We start from the raw sequence: 17,592 nt of genomic DNA on the forward strand, positions 1-17,592 counted from the left end.
TGAACCAACTATATTAATTTTGGGACAGGTCAAAAAGCATTAAACATTCATGGCAATTTAGCTAGCTAGCTTGCTGTTGCTAGCTAATTTGTCCTTGGATATAAACATTGGGTTGTTATTTTACCTGAAATGAACAAGGTCCTCTACTCCGACAATTAATCCACAGATAAAAGGGTAAACGTTTGTTTTCTAGTAACCTCTCCTCCTTCTGGTTTCTTCTTCTTCTTTGGACTTTATATGGCGGTTGGCAACCAACTATAAGGTGCATTACCACTCCCGACTAGACTGTAGTGTGGATCTCAGTTCATCTTTCAATCACCTACGTAGGTGTATGCTCCTAAAAACCAATGAAGAGATGGCACGTGGGTATATGCTCCTAAAAAACAATGAGGAGATGGGAGAGGCGGGACTTGCAGCGCGTCACGCATCACAAATAGAACCAAGTTCTATTTTAGCGCCTGGCAAAGCAGACGCTCGTTGACGCGCGCAAGCAGTGTGGGTGCAATCATTGAAAAACATGTACATTTATTTTGCAACCCTCACGTATGCAACGTGAGCGGTGTGGTCAGCATGTTAGAGTCTATTGACGCACCGGTGCATCAATATAAGTAACATAATAAAAAAATTGCCATCAAAATATGTCAGTTTAAGCTAAAGATATCTGCGGTGGAAGGTGGCCGAGTTACAGCGATGTTTGTCAGACCATGACACATCACGAAAAATCGGTCTTCTCACGAAAACAGCTGTAGTGTCAGAATGGTATAGGATAGACAATTCAAAACCATATTCCTTATTATTTTTTTTACTCTCTTTTTTGCCATTTATGAATGTGTTATTCAATTTGCTTCTATGTGTCACGATTGTGTGGAGAGACGGACCAAGGCGCAGCGTACGTAACGTTCCACATCTTTATTATAAAGTGAAACGCACAAAAAACAAGAACAAACGAAACGTGACGTTCTGGAGTGCTCACAGGCAACTACACAAAAACAAAACAAGATCCCACAAAACACAGTGGGGAAATGGCTGCCTAAATATGGTCCCCAATCAGAAACAACGATAAACAGCTGCCTCTGATTGGGAACCATACCAGGCCAACATAGAAATAGAACAACCTAGATTACCCACCCAAGTCACACCCCGACCTAACCAACATAGAGAGAAAAGGCTCTCTATGGTCAGGGCGTGACACTATGGGATTTGGTACTAAAGGCCAAATTCAATATTTTACCAAATATATATATAGATATATTTGTTTAATATCTAAAAGGGTTCTACAATTCAAAATCAAATCCACCCAACATCTTAGACTTAGAGAATGAAAGGGTTTTCAATTAAATGTATGCATGTTTACATTAGGCCTACATGGCGCAAAAAAACCGCCTTCTCTGGAGTATTCACCTGTCCTGATTTCAGTGTCGTGTGTGTGTATGTGTGTGTGTGTGTGTGTGTGTGTGTGCGTGTGTGTGTGTGTGTGTGTGTGCGTGTGTGCATGCATGCATGCACGTATGTGTCCATGTGTGTGTCTGGCGCTCATGGACTACACATGTGTGATTACACATGTGTGATTATGCATATTTATCCCATCGGGAGCCTGGTGTATGTGGGTCCATCTGTATCTGTATGTGTTTAGCTGGAGGGCATGTGAGGTAGGGAAGTGGAGCATTGGTTGAAATAGAGCCTTGCTGGTCTTATCCCCATGTTATACATGGATAGTTAGTATTAGTATTTTATTAGAGGAAGTGGTGTTGGAGGGCCAGTAGGAGGCAGTAGTATGCACCCTTTCCTCTGGTCTAAAAAAATATCCCAATGCCCTGACATTGCTCTGTGTAGGGTGCAGTCTTTAGGGTGGGACGTTAAATGGGTGTCCTGACTCTCTGTGGTCACTAAAAGATCCCATGGCACGTATTGTAAGAGTAGAGATATTAACCCTGGTGTCCTGGCTAAATTCTCAATCTGGATCTCATACTATCATGGTCATCTAATCATCCCCAGCTTACAATTGGCTCATTCATCCCCCTCCTCTGCCCTGTAACTATTCCCCAGGTTGTTGCTTTAAATGAGTCAATTTACCTGGTAAAATAAGTCTAAAAATAAAAATAAAATACAATAAAATTCGGATCCCCAATAGCTGTTGTTGAAGCACACAAAACATGACATAATACAGAACATCAATCGACAAGAACAGCTCAAGGCCTGAACAACACACATTTAAAATAAGAACAATAGAACCAAAAAAAAGGCTCTACGGACAGTTACACACATACATTAGTACATACACATATGTCAATGAGTTAATTTGGTCAGGTAGGGGAGAGGCTGTGAGATGTTTTATAAAAAAAAATTTAAAGCAAATTTTGCTGTTTGCTTGAGTCATTTGAGATAGAATGGAGTTCCATGTCATCATTGCTCTATATAATACTGTGTGTTGCCTTAAATTCGTTCTGGATTTGAGGACTGTGAAGAGACCCCTGGTGACATGTCCGGTGGGGTAAGTAGGTCTGTCAGAGCTGTATGCAAGATGATTATATAGACAATTTAGAATTTTCAACACATTAATATTTCTCAAAAAAACAAGAATTGATGCAGTCAATCTCTCCTCTACTTTGAGCCAAGAGAGACTGACATGTGGGGTGGCAGGTAGCCTAGTGGTTAGAGCATTGGGCCAGTAACCAAAAGGTTGCTAGATCAAATCCCTGAGCCAACAAGATAAAAATATGTTCTGAACAAAGGCAATTAACCCGCTGTTCCTAGGCCGCCATTGTAAATAAGAATTTGTTGTTAACTGACTTACCTAGCAAAAAAAACATGCATACTGTTGACATTAGCCCTCTGTGTACATTGAAGGACAATATGTGCTGCTGTGTTCTGGGCAAGATGCAGCTTTTATATGTCCTTCTTTGCAGCAGCACTTGACCATATCACCAGGAAATAGTCAAGATTAGATCAAACTAGAGCATGCAGGACTTGTTTGGTTGATGGTGGTGTTTATCACAGACAGACCTCTCTTTAGCTTTACAACAATTGAATGAATATGCCTTGACCATGACAATTCACAGTATAAGGTGACACCAAGAAGTTTAGTCTCCTCAACTTGCTCAACAGCCACATCATTCATTCACTAGATTCAGCTGAGGTCTAGATCTTAGGGAATGAGTTGTACAAGTACCAAATACAATGCTTTTAGTTTGAGATAATGTCTAAAATTACATTATATTATGTTCAGCACTAGTTTATTACTAGCCACCCATTCTAAAACTGACTGCAACCCTTTGTTTAGGGATTTCACTAGCTGTGGTTGGTGACATGTATAATGTTGAATTATCAGCATACCTACACACACAGGCTTTAAGGCTATAGGTAGATCATTCGTAAAAATAGAAGACAGTAAAGGGCCAAGACAGCTCCCTTACGGAATACCACACTTTACATGTTTTACATTAGAGAAGCTTCCATTAAAGACAACCCTCTGTTAAAGGGGGGGGGGGGGGGGGGGGGGGCTGAGACCAGCACATTACAACAATACCCTATACTGATATCATGATAAGATAGATAGAGAGAGAAAGAGGGAGAGAGTGAAGGGGGTGGGTGAGAGACCACAAAAAGGAGAGTGGCGAGAGAAGGCAGAGAGAGACAACAAAAAGGAGAGAGCAAGAGCAAGAGAGAGAGAGAAAGAGAGAGAGAGAGAGAGAGAGAGAGAGAGAGAGAGAGAGAGAGAGTGTTTACTGTACATTTTCTATTTGTTTATTATCTATTTCACTTGCTTTGGCAATGCAAACATATGTTTCCTATGCCAAGAAAGCCCTTACATTGAAATTGAAATTGAGAGAGGTAGCAATAGGAAGAGAGAGAGAGACTGAGGCTATTTTTCCAGGACAGATCTGGGCTGTGTTGTGGGGCTCGGGGGACAGTGTTACTGCAGTAGCTGATCATTGATTAAAGGGGCTTATGAACTTCCACCTGCAGCAGTAAGAGAGGACAAAAACTGCCCCTCCTCCTCCTCCTCCTCCTCCTCCTCCTCCTCCTCTCATCCCTCTCTCTCCCCTCACCCTGGGCCCTGATCTACCCTTTTCTTTACCTGCTCACTCACTCAATCCAGCTGGATGTGGTTGGATGTAGGAAACAAAGTCGTACAGTCATAAAGGACATTTGAGGCATGCATTCCAAGATATGCAGCTACCAGATGTGCTATGCTGCATTATTCATTCATAGTCATTTATTCTACATAGGACATCAAAGTTCCTTCCACGGATATGAACTTTGCACTGAAATAGGTATTTAAATATTTCACCAGAACTTTCTAAGCAGGAAGTCAGCCCTACTGTGTGGATTTCATACGAGGCCAAGATAAAAAATAAAAAACTCTTCAACCAAGGATGTTACCTTCCCTTCCTGCCTTCATTGCGGACTAAAAAATTAAACCCCATTCCCATCAGGGTGACTCAATGTTTACAAGTCTATACATGCTGTATCCTTCTGAACATGGACAAGGGCCTTGCTCGGCGAGAGACGGGGGGGAAGAGTCAATTACAGCTCGCATCTTCTAGCTTCCGTCAACATTGATTTGCCGGGGCCTAAGAGCTCAGCCTCTCACAGCCTGCCTAATTGCACTAACCCTGACCCTGTAATTACTACACTAAGGCTGTTTCCATTCAACCAGTTCACAGCCCCTTTTTGTTTACAGCAGCACTCTCTGATGCCCAACATACATACATAGATAGAGAGACAGAGACACAGAGACACAGAGACAGAGAGACAGAGAGAGAGAGAGAAAGAGCATCGGCAACATCATGAAATCGATTGTGGGGCGTCAGATCCCCTCCTACGGATTAGCGCATATTATGATGAGGAATAGATTTTATAATTATACAGCATGATTACATAAAGGCTGATAATGTTGATGGTAATATAGAGAACCTACCTGAAGGGTTGAGGTCATAGCCCCAGGTGGGCACAAAGACACCAAAGGGGTTCTTCTCTGTCTTCTCTGTGGTCACAGGGGTTTTGTCCTCCTTAGATTTGGGGTTCCTCCCTCCCAAAGGCTTCCACCCTTTTCCCACCACGAACGACTCTGAAACGGCCAACCTGGACTCGGCCTCACGATCGCTGCTCTTCAGAATGGACACTGGCGTGGTCAACTGAGTGGAAGCTGTGGCCGTTTGTGGTCCATCTCTGGTCAGAGGTGTGGTACTGATTGTCTTCTCTCTCTCCACCGGAACCCATACGATGGAGATAGGAGGCTCCCTGGTGGAATCTGTTCTCTGGGTGTCTGCTGTGGAGGTTTTGATGGTGGTCAGGGGCTCCATAGGGGCTGCAGCTCTGGAGGTAACCCCAGGTGTGGTGGTCTCATCTGGGCTGCGTTGTCTCTCAGTCACTCTGGTTGTGTTCAGGTTCTGCTTCCTGACCACAGGGGAGAAGCCACCTTTCTTACTGGAGGTGGCTGGAAGCAGTTTCTCAGTGGGGCGTCGGACATAGACAATCTCTCCCCTGGCCTCCTCAACGGTTCCCCCCGGGCCCTGGCTGGAGCTTGCAGCAGAAGCAGCAGCAGCTGCAGGTGAGGTGGTGGGCTGGTCCACCAGCTGCCACTGGGAGATAGTGGTGTGTTCTGCTACTGTTTGGCTCTGGGTTTGGGTCTGGGTGGGTTTCAGTCCAGACACCGGAGGCTTTGTGCTGCTGCTGGCACCGCTGGCTGGATTGGTGTTACCGTTAGATCCAAAGCCTCTTGATAAATCGTTCACTCCTCTCCCGCTTCCCTCCGTCTCTGTTTCTTTATCCCCCTCCTCTCTTTCCAGGACGTCTCGAGGGATGCTGTGGTCCTCATCCTGGTCCCTCCCCTCGCCAGAGTAGTTCTCTGGGTTGGTTGGCAGGGTCATGACCTCCAGGGGCCCTGCTTTGGCCTCCATTGGCTCCCAGGTGGAATCCTTCCCCACGTAGGCCATGTGTCCCTCCGGCACAAGCTTAGAACCCTTCATGGCCTTGAGGGCCCATCTCAGCTGGCTGCCTGTGGCTGGTGCCGGGGCCCCTGGGGATGAAGCCAGCTCATACCTGGTGCCATGGTGGGGGCCTCCTGATACATTCAAAGCCTCCACAGTCTTGCTACTACCACCGGGCCCCAGTTCTGTGAATCCTGCAGGAGGACAACACGCATTCATTAGCTTAGAGTGGGAGGGAAATCGGTTGTATTATATTCATTAAATGCACATTGAATAAGCAATCATAAAACACGGCTGCCACGCTGCCTCCAGTGCAGCAGTCATTATATTTAAATAATTAAAATCGAGTTTCATTATGTATTATCCTTTTTATATTATTTATCCATTCTTATATCTTTATACCCAGATGTGTGACATAGTGTACAGGGTTTTCCATATGCAAACAGAAATAAAGTGTAAGATATTAAATGGTAATTGGTTGTTGTGTAGCTCCCCAGGAAGGATGGTTATTAATTTGTATGCTGGAGGCAAACGCTCATTCACGGCAACAATTGACTATAATTCCTGCTAAATCTGTGAAAATATTTATTCTCATTTATTCCATCGTAGTACAAATAATGGTGCAGCTGTTTGTATTCCAGCACAAAGCGCAGTAGCAGACCCACATTGCGTATCAGGCCCAGCACACAAATTAAGAGAATCTGGCCAAGGCAATTTCACACTTCATACTCTGTCTCTTTTCTCATTCCATAGAAACTCTCCTAGACCCCAAACCAAGCTACAGTCAATCCCTGTATAAAACAGTAAAAACGTGTAAAAAACACTATCCTTTATTGACTTCCTATACTATACAATATATACGCCAGGGTTGGGGTCAATTCCATTTAAATTCCAGACAATCCAGCAAGTGCACTGAAATTCCAATTCCAATTATCTTCAATGATTTTCAATGAGAAAACATTTCAAATGGAATTGGAATTTGGTTTAATTTCTGAAATGACTGGAATTTAAATGGAATTGACCCCAACCCTGATCTACACCATTGCTTATTGAGATTAAGCACACCGCTTTGCTCCTTCTAGTTAATATACTACACCATACTGTATCTACACTATGAATTATTCAGACGAACTGTGTGGCTTGCTTTTCAGTAGTGCATCTCTTCAGGGTATTACTGTATAAGACAGTAGGGATGTAAAGATTCACAGATATGCATTGGTCCCCGGTGCATTGGTCCGCGGATCCCAAACCGATCCAAATGTAGCACGCATCAGTCACAAAATAGATTCAAACGTTACAAATCGCCGGTTACATATTCAATTCTTTCTACCTTCCAAAAATACCTCTCATCTTTTGTGACAACTGATGCGTCCTCCCCTTCAGTGTTGAACTGCAGGTAACTGTGTTGACAGTCATTGATCTACAAGTCATTTAGCATGCCGAACAACCCCAGGCAATAACAGTAGCCTAGTCAAACTGTGCCCACTTTCGCACGCTTACCAACGCGAGGTAGGCGGCCTGTTCCTGATCTTGCACAACTGCACTGCACCTTTAGCAATCAAATGCTAAAATGGCTTTATGTGATATTAGGCTTTATTAATTGAGTGACATCCTATGTAATTTGCTAGGTTATTATTATCTATTCTCTGTTAACATTTGTGTTTTCCCAGAATAAAAGTAAGCTATCAGAGACATCTCTCATCTGGCTATACCTGCTAAACGGGGTACACAATAGATATTGTTTTGATTGTTCAGGTTCAGCATCAACAATAGTTTTGGTAGTTTTGCTTTAAAAACTTCAGTGTATATGTTCATTTTTATATATACAGGGTAAAGTTGATAATTTCATAATGAGGACAGCAACCACTTTTGCGAGGAGCACTGGCCAAAGCGAGAGGAGAAGAGAACATTGGCTAATTTCTAAACGATAAACACTAAATCTGCAAAAATGTTAATTAGTGGGTGATGGTGATTTCAAAACAAAAGTGAGGGGACAAAAAACAGGCTACATTGCCCCGCCTAATCTGCTAGTGGGGCGGTAGATGCCTAGTCTCCCTTATGGTTCAGCTCAGGTGCCTACATACACCATAGACATACATATTTTACACACATACACCACACACACAGCTCCATCAGAAGCATATTTTAATTTAGAATGGAAAATGTATGTGTTTATGAAACAAATGTTAGTGCATAGAACCGAATCCGAATCGCACCAAATAGTTTCTAACTAAAACGTGACGTTCCTGTATCGTATCGGTGCACATGTAATTTGGATACGTATCGAATCATCTTGAAAGGTAAAGATGCACATCCCTATTAGACAGCTACAGTATCTTCAGAAAGTATTCATACCTCTTGACTTATTGTCACGACTTCTACCGAAGTTGATGCCCCTCCTTGTTCGGGTGGTGTTCGGCGATCGACGTCACCGGCCTTCTAGCCACCATTGATCAGTTTTTCATTTTCCATTGGTTTTGTCTGGTCTCTTTACACACCTGTTTCATATCCCAGTAATTATATGTTGTGTATTTAACCCTCTGATTCCCCTCATTTCTCTGTCGGTGATTGTTTGTTTGTTATGTACGTGTTGTTTCTGTATCGGTGTGCGACGGGTTATTGTTTTACCCGGATTATTTTTCTACGTTGGTTTTGGAAATAAATACTCAATTTTTTAACCACTCTGTTTTCTCCTGCGCCTGACTTCCCTGCCACCTACATACACGGACTATGACACTTATTCTATATTTTGTTGTGTTACAGCCTGGATTCAAAACTCAAAAACCCATCTACACACAATACCCCATGATGACAAAGTGAAAACATGTTTTTAGAATTGTTTGCACATTTATTGAAAATTAAATACTTAATTTACATAAGCATTTCAAGCAAAACTACCAAAACTATTGTTGATGCTGAACCTGAGTGGCTTCTGTCTGGTGGTAGCTAATCCTGAGAAAAAGGCACATGACAGCACGCCTGGAGCTTGCAAAAAAGGCACGTGAAAAGCCCGGATTGGTGAAGTGCTATAGAGAATCAGCCAAGGAACCCTGAGTTTGTCAGAGTGGTCACCTCCTGACCAAGGTCCTTCTTGCATGGTTGCTCAGTTTGGTCAGACGGCCAGCTCTAGGCAGAGTCTGAGTGGTTCCATATTCTATCCATTTCCCAATGGAGACCACTGTGCTCTTGGAATCTTTCAACACTATAAATTGTTTTATACCCTTCCGCACATATATGCCTCATTACAATTCAATCTCGGAGATCTACAGACAGTTCCTTGGACTTCATGGTATAGTTTCTGCTCTGGCATGCACATCTCAAGGATGATCAAAGGAAATAGGATGCACCTGAGCTCAATTTTGGAGTGGCATAGCAAAGGGGTGTGAATACTTATGTAAATGAGATATTTCTGTATTTAATTTTCAATAAATTTGCAAAGATTTATAAAAACATGTCTTCACTTGGTCATTATGGGGTGTGTAGATGGGTGAGAAAAAAAAAGATTTAATCCATTTTGAATTCAGGCTGTAACACAACAAAATGTTGAGTAAGTGAAGGGGCATGAATACTGTCTGAAGGCACTGTACAGTATAGAGTACCTCAAACCCAGCTTCTAAGTCTAGCTCAACACAGAACAGCAGAGCGTGCTCTCTGAGGTGCAAAGCACCACAGCAGGAGCTCTGGTTATACTACATAATACAACAACCTACTGTGGGTAGAAACATACACAAATATGTTGACAAATGAAATATTAAAAAAATACTAAATTATTCAGAGGTTTGCATGTTGCCTTCTCCTATGTACTATATGAGTGCGGATTCATTTACATAAGAGATGTAGACTGTGTTATTATCTAATTAATTATTGGAATAATAGCTACTTAACCACTTTGCCTTCACATACTGATGAGATAATGAGATAATGAATTAATCAAGTCTGATGATCTATTCTAATGGCTGATATATTAAATAAAAAGAGCATATTATACACCGAATGTGTTATGATTATTTCATGCTAGGCCCCGTATTATGAATGTCATATTTCACTGCTGTCGTTTGCTGTGAGTTTTGGCTTACAATAAGTCAACACAAAACAAACATCATCGTACTGTGATAAATTGCCTACAAACGACTAAATCGAGGCAAGTCAATTATGTGCTCCATTGTGGGTTTTCAGTGACAGCGGTGCTGTATATCAGCTGTTTATCCGTCTCTTTCTTGGGTAAACAAGCGGAGTCAAACCCTCAGGTCACAAAGCATAATGGGAGAAGGGTCGAAGCCTTCTCCGGGACACGTTGTATTAATGCAGTCTCAGCACTACTGTTGTAAGATACGGCATCTAATTAACACACACAGACACACACACGGGCGCGGACTCACACACACACAGACTCACACAAGGCCTCACATACACACATGCTAGCACACACGCTAGCACACACCCACACACGCTAGCACACACACTAGCACACACGCTAGCACACACCCACACACGCTAGCACACACCCACACACGCTAGCACACACGTTAGCAAACACCCACACACGCTAGCACACATACTAGCACACACGCTAGCACACACGCTTGCACACACCCACACACGCTAGCACACACCCACCTACACACGCTAGCACACACCCACACACACTAGCACACATGCTAGCACACACCCACACACACTAGCACACACGCTAGCACACACCCACACACGCTAGTGTAGCACATGGGGATGTGTGAAATCTACTCCTCAGCCTGAAGAGTCCCCACTTGCGTTAGCTTTTCACATGGCATGACTGGTAACACGCTTTGGGAGGGTTTTCACGTGAGCTAGCAAAGCAGAGGTCCTGGGTTCAACCTCTTTTTGAGTCGAATCAGGAGGAAGCTGTACTCGCGAAGCAAGCAGCGTGACATCCGTAATACTACCACATACGCTAACACACACATGCAGTAAGATATGGCGTCTAGTAAAGATGACAGGGAAAAGTTATTATGTGGCGTGTGAATCATGTCACACTCATCTATCTGGAGTGTGATGTTTTACCAAAATTATTTATTCCCACGATGCTTTGCTAAGGCTATGTGGGAAAACAGGGATTGAGGTTCAAGTGTCAAGATTCACATGCAATGTCTTTCCTGAGACGTGCTTCTTCACAATTCTCCACCCTAGCTTCCCGCCAGTCAGAATAATAAAAATGACAGCATCGATAATGAAGATTTCAGAGATGCAAGTAACAGCGCTCAATAACGTAGTTAATATCAAGCGAGCGATGCCACTTTAAGAGGATATATCAATTGAAACAGCTTCCTAAAAAAAGAGCGCTTCAAAAGCCCCTTCCTGATTTCTCCTCTTCTCCTCTCTTCTTTTTGTCCTTCACGGTTTCCCTCCGCTCATCATCGCCATTGATAATGACCGCCTACGTTCACCCAAGGCCGTCCTAAATGGGGGAGATGTAGATGGCAAAGAGTGCGGCAATGAGCACCTAGCCAGCCCTGTATTAATTGAAAGAGGCTGTGAATAATGTATGCAGACTAAAGCTATATTTTCATCCAGCATAAAACATTAACACCTTGGGGTTGGCTTTTTGGTTTCAAGGAGTCCTGGCCATAGAAGGGGCCCTACCTTTATTGAACCAACTTAAACACCGCTGTGCACGACAAGCTCGTTCTCTCTATTCTTAGCCCTGGTGACTGTGTTGTGTAAGTGGAGGCCCGTATGATAAAACATTGCTTGGTTGCCTGTCTGTCCCTCCTTTGCACAGCAGAGGAATCACAGCTATTGATTGTGGTTTGAAGTCGGCAGGGCTCTCAAGTGGGGAATATCCCAATATGGTGACCTTTACGACCCACACACCTAGCTCAGCTCTATGGAGAATTAACTGGGGTTTTGGTCACTGAGCCAACAGACACAGAAGTAGACATGAACACACACACACGTACACCTACACACGGACGTAGACATGTACACAGAGAGACACATGCGCGCACACACACACCCACACACACACATACACACACAAGCTCAGCATGGCGACCTGATTCCAGATAGACCTTATTTTTATCTATTCACATCAGCTATTGCTTTGGCCTGATTCGCTCTCTGCTCTAATTTTCCTCTTTGCACTGCGTTTCTCACCTCTGCTGGAAGCAGGCTTAGTGAAGGATGGCTCTAAACAATTGCTAACATACACTCAATGTGCATATAAATTCAATGTCATTTCTCCCTGGGAAAAACAAAGAAGGAAATGGGAGTAATGTTTTGATATTCTGGAAATTCTAACATCTGTGACACAGAGACAGTGTCTAGGAGCAACAATCTGAAATGCAGAATGTCATTTTTTATTTTTCATAATGATGAATCATTTTCCTATTCTACTTCCATTGTCCTCCACAGAGTGGCTAAATGTTTCTCCCATAAATATTGTCCTGAGACAGTGTCTAACAGTATGAAACAAACCTCACCATAGCTGGCATTCATAGAAACCATATTTTCAATGTACTACCTTCGTAAACAGCGCATTTTCAATTTCACACAAGCCATTGATTTGGAAGAAAATACTGAGGCCGGGCAATATGCCTCGGAAATAGGAACGAAAAAAGAAAATTACTTTTAGAGTGAAAATGTAATGAACTACATTTTAAAGAGACAGCGTGTACTCAGACAACCCACACAGCCTCTCTGATGGATGGATTGCAGGTGGCTCTTACCATTAGAGGAGGAGGCTGAAGGGTTAGTTAGGGATGTGCTTGGATCCTTCCTCCCTGGCTGGGTGTACAGGATCACAGGGCCAAATGGGACCACCTCTTTCTCCTGCTCAGTCAGACCCTCCTCTGAGCTGGTGAGCCCACCGGTGGATGTCTTGAGCGAGGGGCCTCCGCTCCGATGCTCCATGATGCCATTGTCAGTGCTTCCTTTGCTGCCAAGCTTGGGCCTCACTTCGGTGGGGTTGACCTTAGCCGACCCTGGGGGTGCCTGGTCTACCACAGCTCCTGTCCCCTCGGGCAGTGAGGCAGGTGTGGCTGGGGGAGGGGCCTCCGTGTCGGTCTCCACAGAGCCCGTCCAATACTTGAAGGGCTTCATCAGGTTGTTGACGAAGCTATGGAGAACGCTATTGGCAGTCTGGACCTGGAGTGTTGGAGAGGTCTGGGAGGAAAGAGGGGAGTCCGACGACCCGAAACGCCCCTCCTCGTCCCCCTCACCCTCCACCTCCTCCTGGGCAGAACCTCCGTGGGTCTCCAGACTCTCCAGGGCAGACAGACTCAGGGTACTGGTCTTGGTCTTAGGGCTGGAGGAGGCGTCCTGAGGGGCTCCAGTCTTGGATCGGTCCTGGGTCTCCTGGTTCTCCTCTCCCCAGCGCTGGGTACCCTCCCCTGGCTGGAGGTGGATTACCACGTGCTCCTCTGAGATCTCAGAAGACTCGTTGCCACTAGCGATGGAGCTGATTCCCTCCTTGTCCAGGTCCACGATGCCAGTCCAGGTGGAGGGTTGGGGGAAGGGGTCAGAGCGCTGGGGCTCAGTGTCTGATGAGTTGTTCTCTGGCTCTCTGTATTGGAGGAACCCTGGCTGGGCTGCCTGGACTCCTGCTTCACGTTCTGGAATTATATAAAAAAAATATATTAGCATTCTTATTTGCTTTCCTGGCAATAAGGCATGGGCTTTAAATAATAATCTTTGCAATAAGCTGTGAATCGTCCACATTCTTATATGTTGATGACCTCTGTTTTTGGTTTTGTTTCAGTAATAAAGTATAAATAATACATTTAGACATGTTCTTCCTCTCTCCTTGGGTTACTTTCTTTTAGGGCAAAGTCTAAGATAAGACTTCATTACGTCTGTATCAATTTAGTCCCTGTCAATCATCCTCCATGACACGCCGAGGAGGTAATGCAGATCACACGCTGCACAAACACAATCAAATCCAAGCACACAGCACACAGCACACAGGAGTGTACAGTCGTTCCAAAGTGAACTTGAAACTAAGTTAGACAAATCACCAGTGGTCCAGTAACATTATAAACACTCTAGAATGACACTGCAAGGACATTGAGGCTATAGCCAGTGTACAGAACTCTGCTGGGTCTCTAAGTCTGTATTGAAAGCTTGCAGATGCTGATACCAGACACTGGCTGGTTGCTACAGTAGAAGATTTCAGATCCCAGAAGGGACCAAAATGTCACTGAATCCCCTCTGTATTAATTCATGCATGAGACAAACAACACGCACTAATTAACGGGAATTAAACAGGACGGTTGCCATGGTGATGGCGACCCTGCCATTACCTCGGTAGCAGTAGGCGTCGAAGCGGGTGGTGGTTACTGGGAAACCGGTGCGGTTGGGGTTGTGGTAGACAGTACGCACCCCCGGATCATCCCCGCCACAGTTGCGCCGGGGAAGGTTTATGGGGTAGCGCACGCTGCCGTCAGCCAGCCAGCCTGGGTCACACTGGTCCAGGCCGGCCTGCCAAGCTAGGTAGAGCTGCCCTGCCGTGGCCAGCTGGGCACTTAGAGTGTGGCAGTGGGTAGAGGCTGTGGCCAGGCTTAGCTTCTCTGGTACAGACAAGTGGAACACCTCACCTGGGAGAGGAGGGTGGAGATGGAGAGACGGAGGTATAATGAGGTGGTGTGGGTGGAAGAGAGAGGTTTGGGAGGTGGAGTGGTACAGGAGCAACGGGGGAGGATGGGAGTACCATATGAAGAAGAAGGGGCGATATAATTACAATAAATGATGAGATGAATAGAGTGGTGTGGAATGTAATATGAGAAGTGATGATAGACAAGATTGAACAGGTCAATAAACCAATGACTCACACAGAGTAAGAATCATAGAATACTCAGAACCACTGGACACCCATCCTGTCCAGCTAGATAGCCCAGTCATATGCAAGGTGTCAATAATGACACTCTCTGAAAATGACCTACTTCCTGCTGCAGTATCACAGTAGCACTATTAACTGAACGGTTTGCCTCTGCAAGGTAACACATTACCCAGGTTCCCAAGTGCTATTTTAAAGGCACCTGCTGTGAATAGGACTCAATCCTTCTGTAGAAGTTTCCTCTGATCCTGGCCACGGCAGTATAACTCACCACCCAGCTACAGCTCAAAATGAGTCAGGCGGTTCCAGCACCGTAGCTTCTGGGGCGTTTGGGGATTTGCAGGGCCTTGCATGACTAAAATCTAATTGACGCCTCCCTCCTACCTTGCAGTTGCTTGGAAAAGCAGTAGACATCAAACAGCTCGTCAGGGGCCCGATTGCCGTAGTTGCGCACTCCAGGTGAGTCCTCCCTGTCGCCATAGCAACCAGGCCTGGGAGACTGGATAGGGTACCTGAGGAGAGAGGGAGGGGTAGAGGAAGGAGGGGAGCCAAAGAAAATCAGGAATTTCTCCAGAAATCTCTCGGCTGGGGGGCGAAAAGCAATCTATATCCGGGCTCCGACTGTGCAATTACTCTGAAGTACATTGATTCAAACAGCATTGAGGGTACAGGCTAAATGCTGATTAAGAGATTATGTATACAGGCATACAGGGGCTTATGGAGGACAACAGGAAGGAAGAAAGGAAGGAAGGATTATTACACACTCAGTAGCTACAATCATACATGTGCTCGGTTTGCAACCGTTTTCATCAGACAATGTTATAGCTAAATCTCCTATCTCAGCCTTCCATTCTAGTAGCTGATGTCTCTATTTTTACATTATTAATTGCACGTTTGCCTCCTCATTGATGTGTAGCCAAGTAGCTCTGGAGATGGACCAATTATATGTGTCCCAGGTGGGGCGGAGAGGAGAGGATAGGATGCAGTTCTCAGGGAAAGCTGAGGAGGAGAAATATGCAAGCTGCTTCTTCAGTGCAATTATTGGGAAGACGTTTGAGATAGAGATGTGTCAGAATATCCACACGGACCTTAACTGTCCTACACACGCGCGTGCCCGTGCGCGCACGCACACACACACTGACTATCCGTCATCAACAGACATAATGGGAGGCGACAAGCTGAAACACAAACATCAACATGAAAGGAAGTTGAGGGATAGTTGTGGCTAAAATGGCGGAGCGTAATGAGGAATGACAGAGCTAGCCTCTGAAATGTAAACAAGCAATTACATCCTTTGATATGAGAGATTCAGAAGTTCATGAGGGGACCACTGGGGTCAAAAAACTTTGCATACCTTACTTTCTGAAAGTAATTTCATTCCTTGGTTCCATATTTGGGCCACAGAGAAATTTTATGAAAGCGAATTGCCTATTAAAGCCTTGTAATTTTTCGTTAGTCTGAAGTAGACATATACTTTGCCACTCTTCATAAATATGTATTACCTCTTGACACTTTCTCGTCAGAGATATTGCTTTACATTGTTGCAGCAGATAAGTATCATAAGTAAATCATTTATACAACCCTAGCAGATTTTCCCCCAACATCGGACACTCTCTAGCAGAGAGGATTAAATCCTCTCGAGCTCAGCATTTAAATGGACTGGAAAATAACGTTAAGTTTTGCGATTAAAGACACCCTTGTAGCTAGCTGACCACCGATTAAATTCTACTGGGCAACAGACCACACATAATTTAATATCCAACTTTTTACCTCTGAAATATAGCTAACGGATTTCAGGCAAGTTTTTTTTTTTTACCGGAAGGCTAGCCAACTAATGTTAGTCAACTATCTAGCCTTGTGGTTAGAGCGTTGGGCCAGTAACTGAAAGGTTGTTGGATTGAATCCCCGAGATGACAAGGTAAAAATCTGTCATTCTGCCCCTGAGCAAGGCAGTTAACCCACTGTTCCCTGCGTGACAAAGACGTGGATGTCAATTATGGCAGCCCCCCGCACCTCTCTGATTCAGAGGGGTTGGGTTAAATGCGGAAGACACATTTCAGTTGAATGCATTCAGTTGTACAACTGACTAGGTATCCCCCTTTCCCCTAGTAAGCACTTCGGATACGAGGTTGGGGGTCTCTTTTTTTAAAGTAATTATACGGATATATCTTGTAATTGAACAAAATAGTAAGGTGGCCAATAAATTTGAACCGTATGCCGATAATACGCAACATACTGTTTTTGCTAAACCCCTTATCAAAAAGCTGATAGTAGTAATATTTCCACTGAAATGTCAAACAAGCCAATTGCTAACCTGTTAGCTAATATTTTTAAGACACCAATAATCACAAAACATTGATGGCTTGATCACAAGATAACACGGTTGAAGGTAATATATTTCTTAAAAGCTGTTGAATGTGCCAATAATACGGGATGCTGTGATATATGCTGTTGTGGCATTTCTTTTGATGTTTAAACTAATATAACGACCCTGGGTTTATAAGCGCGGATATTGAGCATGCTTTTGGGGCACGGTTGATAGTGCGCTGGACTTCGGGGTAGAAGGTCGAGGGTTCGAGACCTGCTTCCTGTCTGTTTCATTACACTAGGTAGATAGCTACACACACTCGACCAGTGACCGCATCTCTCAATCCATGTTTGGATACTGGGCACACACAATCTCAGTTCCAAACTATGACAAACCATTTATATAATTTTTTGGGCGGGAAATTATACCACCACCCAAAAGACCACTCTGGACACAGGTAGAGCCCTATCTGCTCACTTGCCTGCCTATAAGGATAGTGGCCATGCTGTGGTGCATTTTGCTGTGTCAAGGCTCATGCCAGG

The 17,592-nt window shown here is 44.3% G+C and overlaps 1 protein-coding gene across 1 annotated transcript in view; it reads right to left on the reverse strand.

Annotated features, from left to right (window-relative positions):
• Positions 1 to 17,592, reverse strand: part of LOC106613725 (neurocan core protein) — a 196,269-nt gene that overhangs the window by 115,379 nt on the left and 63,298 nt on the right. The window contains exons 6-9 of the mRNA XM_014216278.3: positions 15,127 to 15,254; positions 14,210 to 14,503; positions 12,638 to 13,522; positions 4,922 to 6,127 (exon numbers count right to left, since the gene is read on the reverse strand). Coding sequence (XP_014071753.3) covers positions 4,922 to 6,127; positions 12,638 to 13,522; positions 14,210 to 14,503; positions 15,127 to 15,254 — 2,513 coding nt within the window. The remainder of the gene's footprint in view (positions 1 to 4,921; positions 6,128 to 12,637; positions 13,523 to 14,209; positions 14,504 to 15,126; positions 15,255 to 17,592) is intronic.

The sequence above is a fragment of the Salmo salar genome, chromosome 10 (assembly GCF_965601325.2).
Source record: "Salmo salar chromosome 10, fSalSal1, whole genome shotgun sequence".
In the NCBI taxonomy this organism is placed as follows: domain Eukaryota; kingdom Metazoa; phylum Chordata; class Actinopteri; order Salmoniformes; family Salmonidae; genus Salmo; species Salmo salar.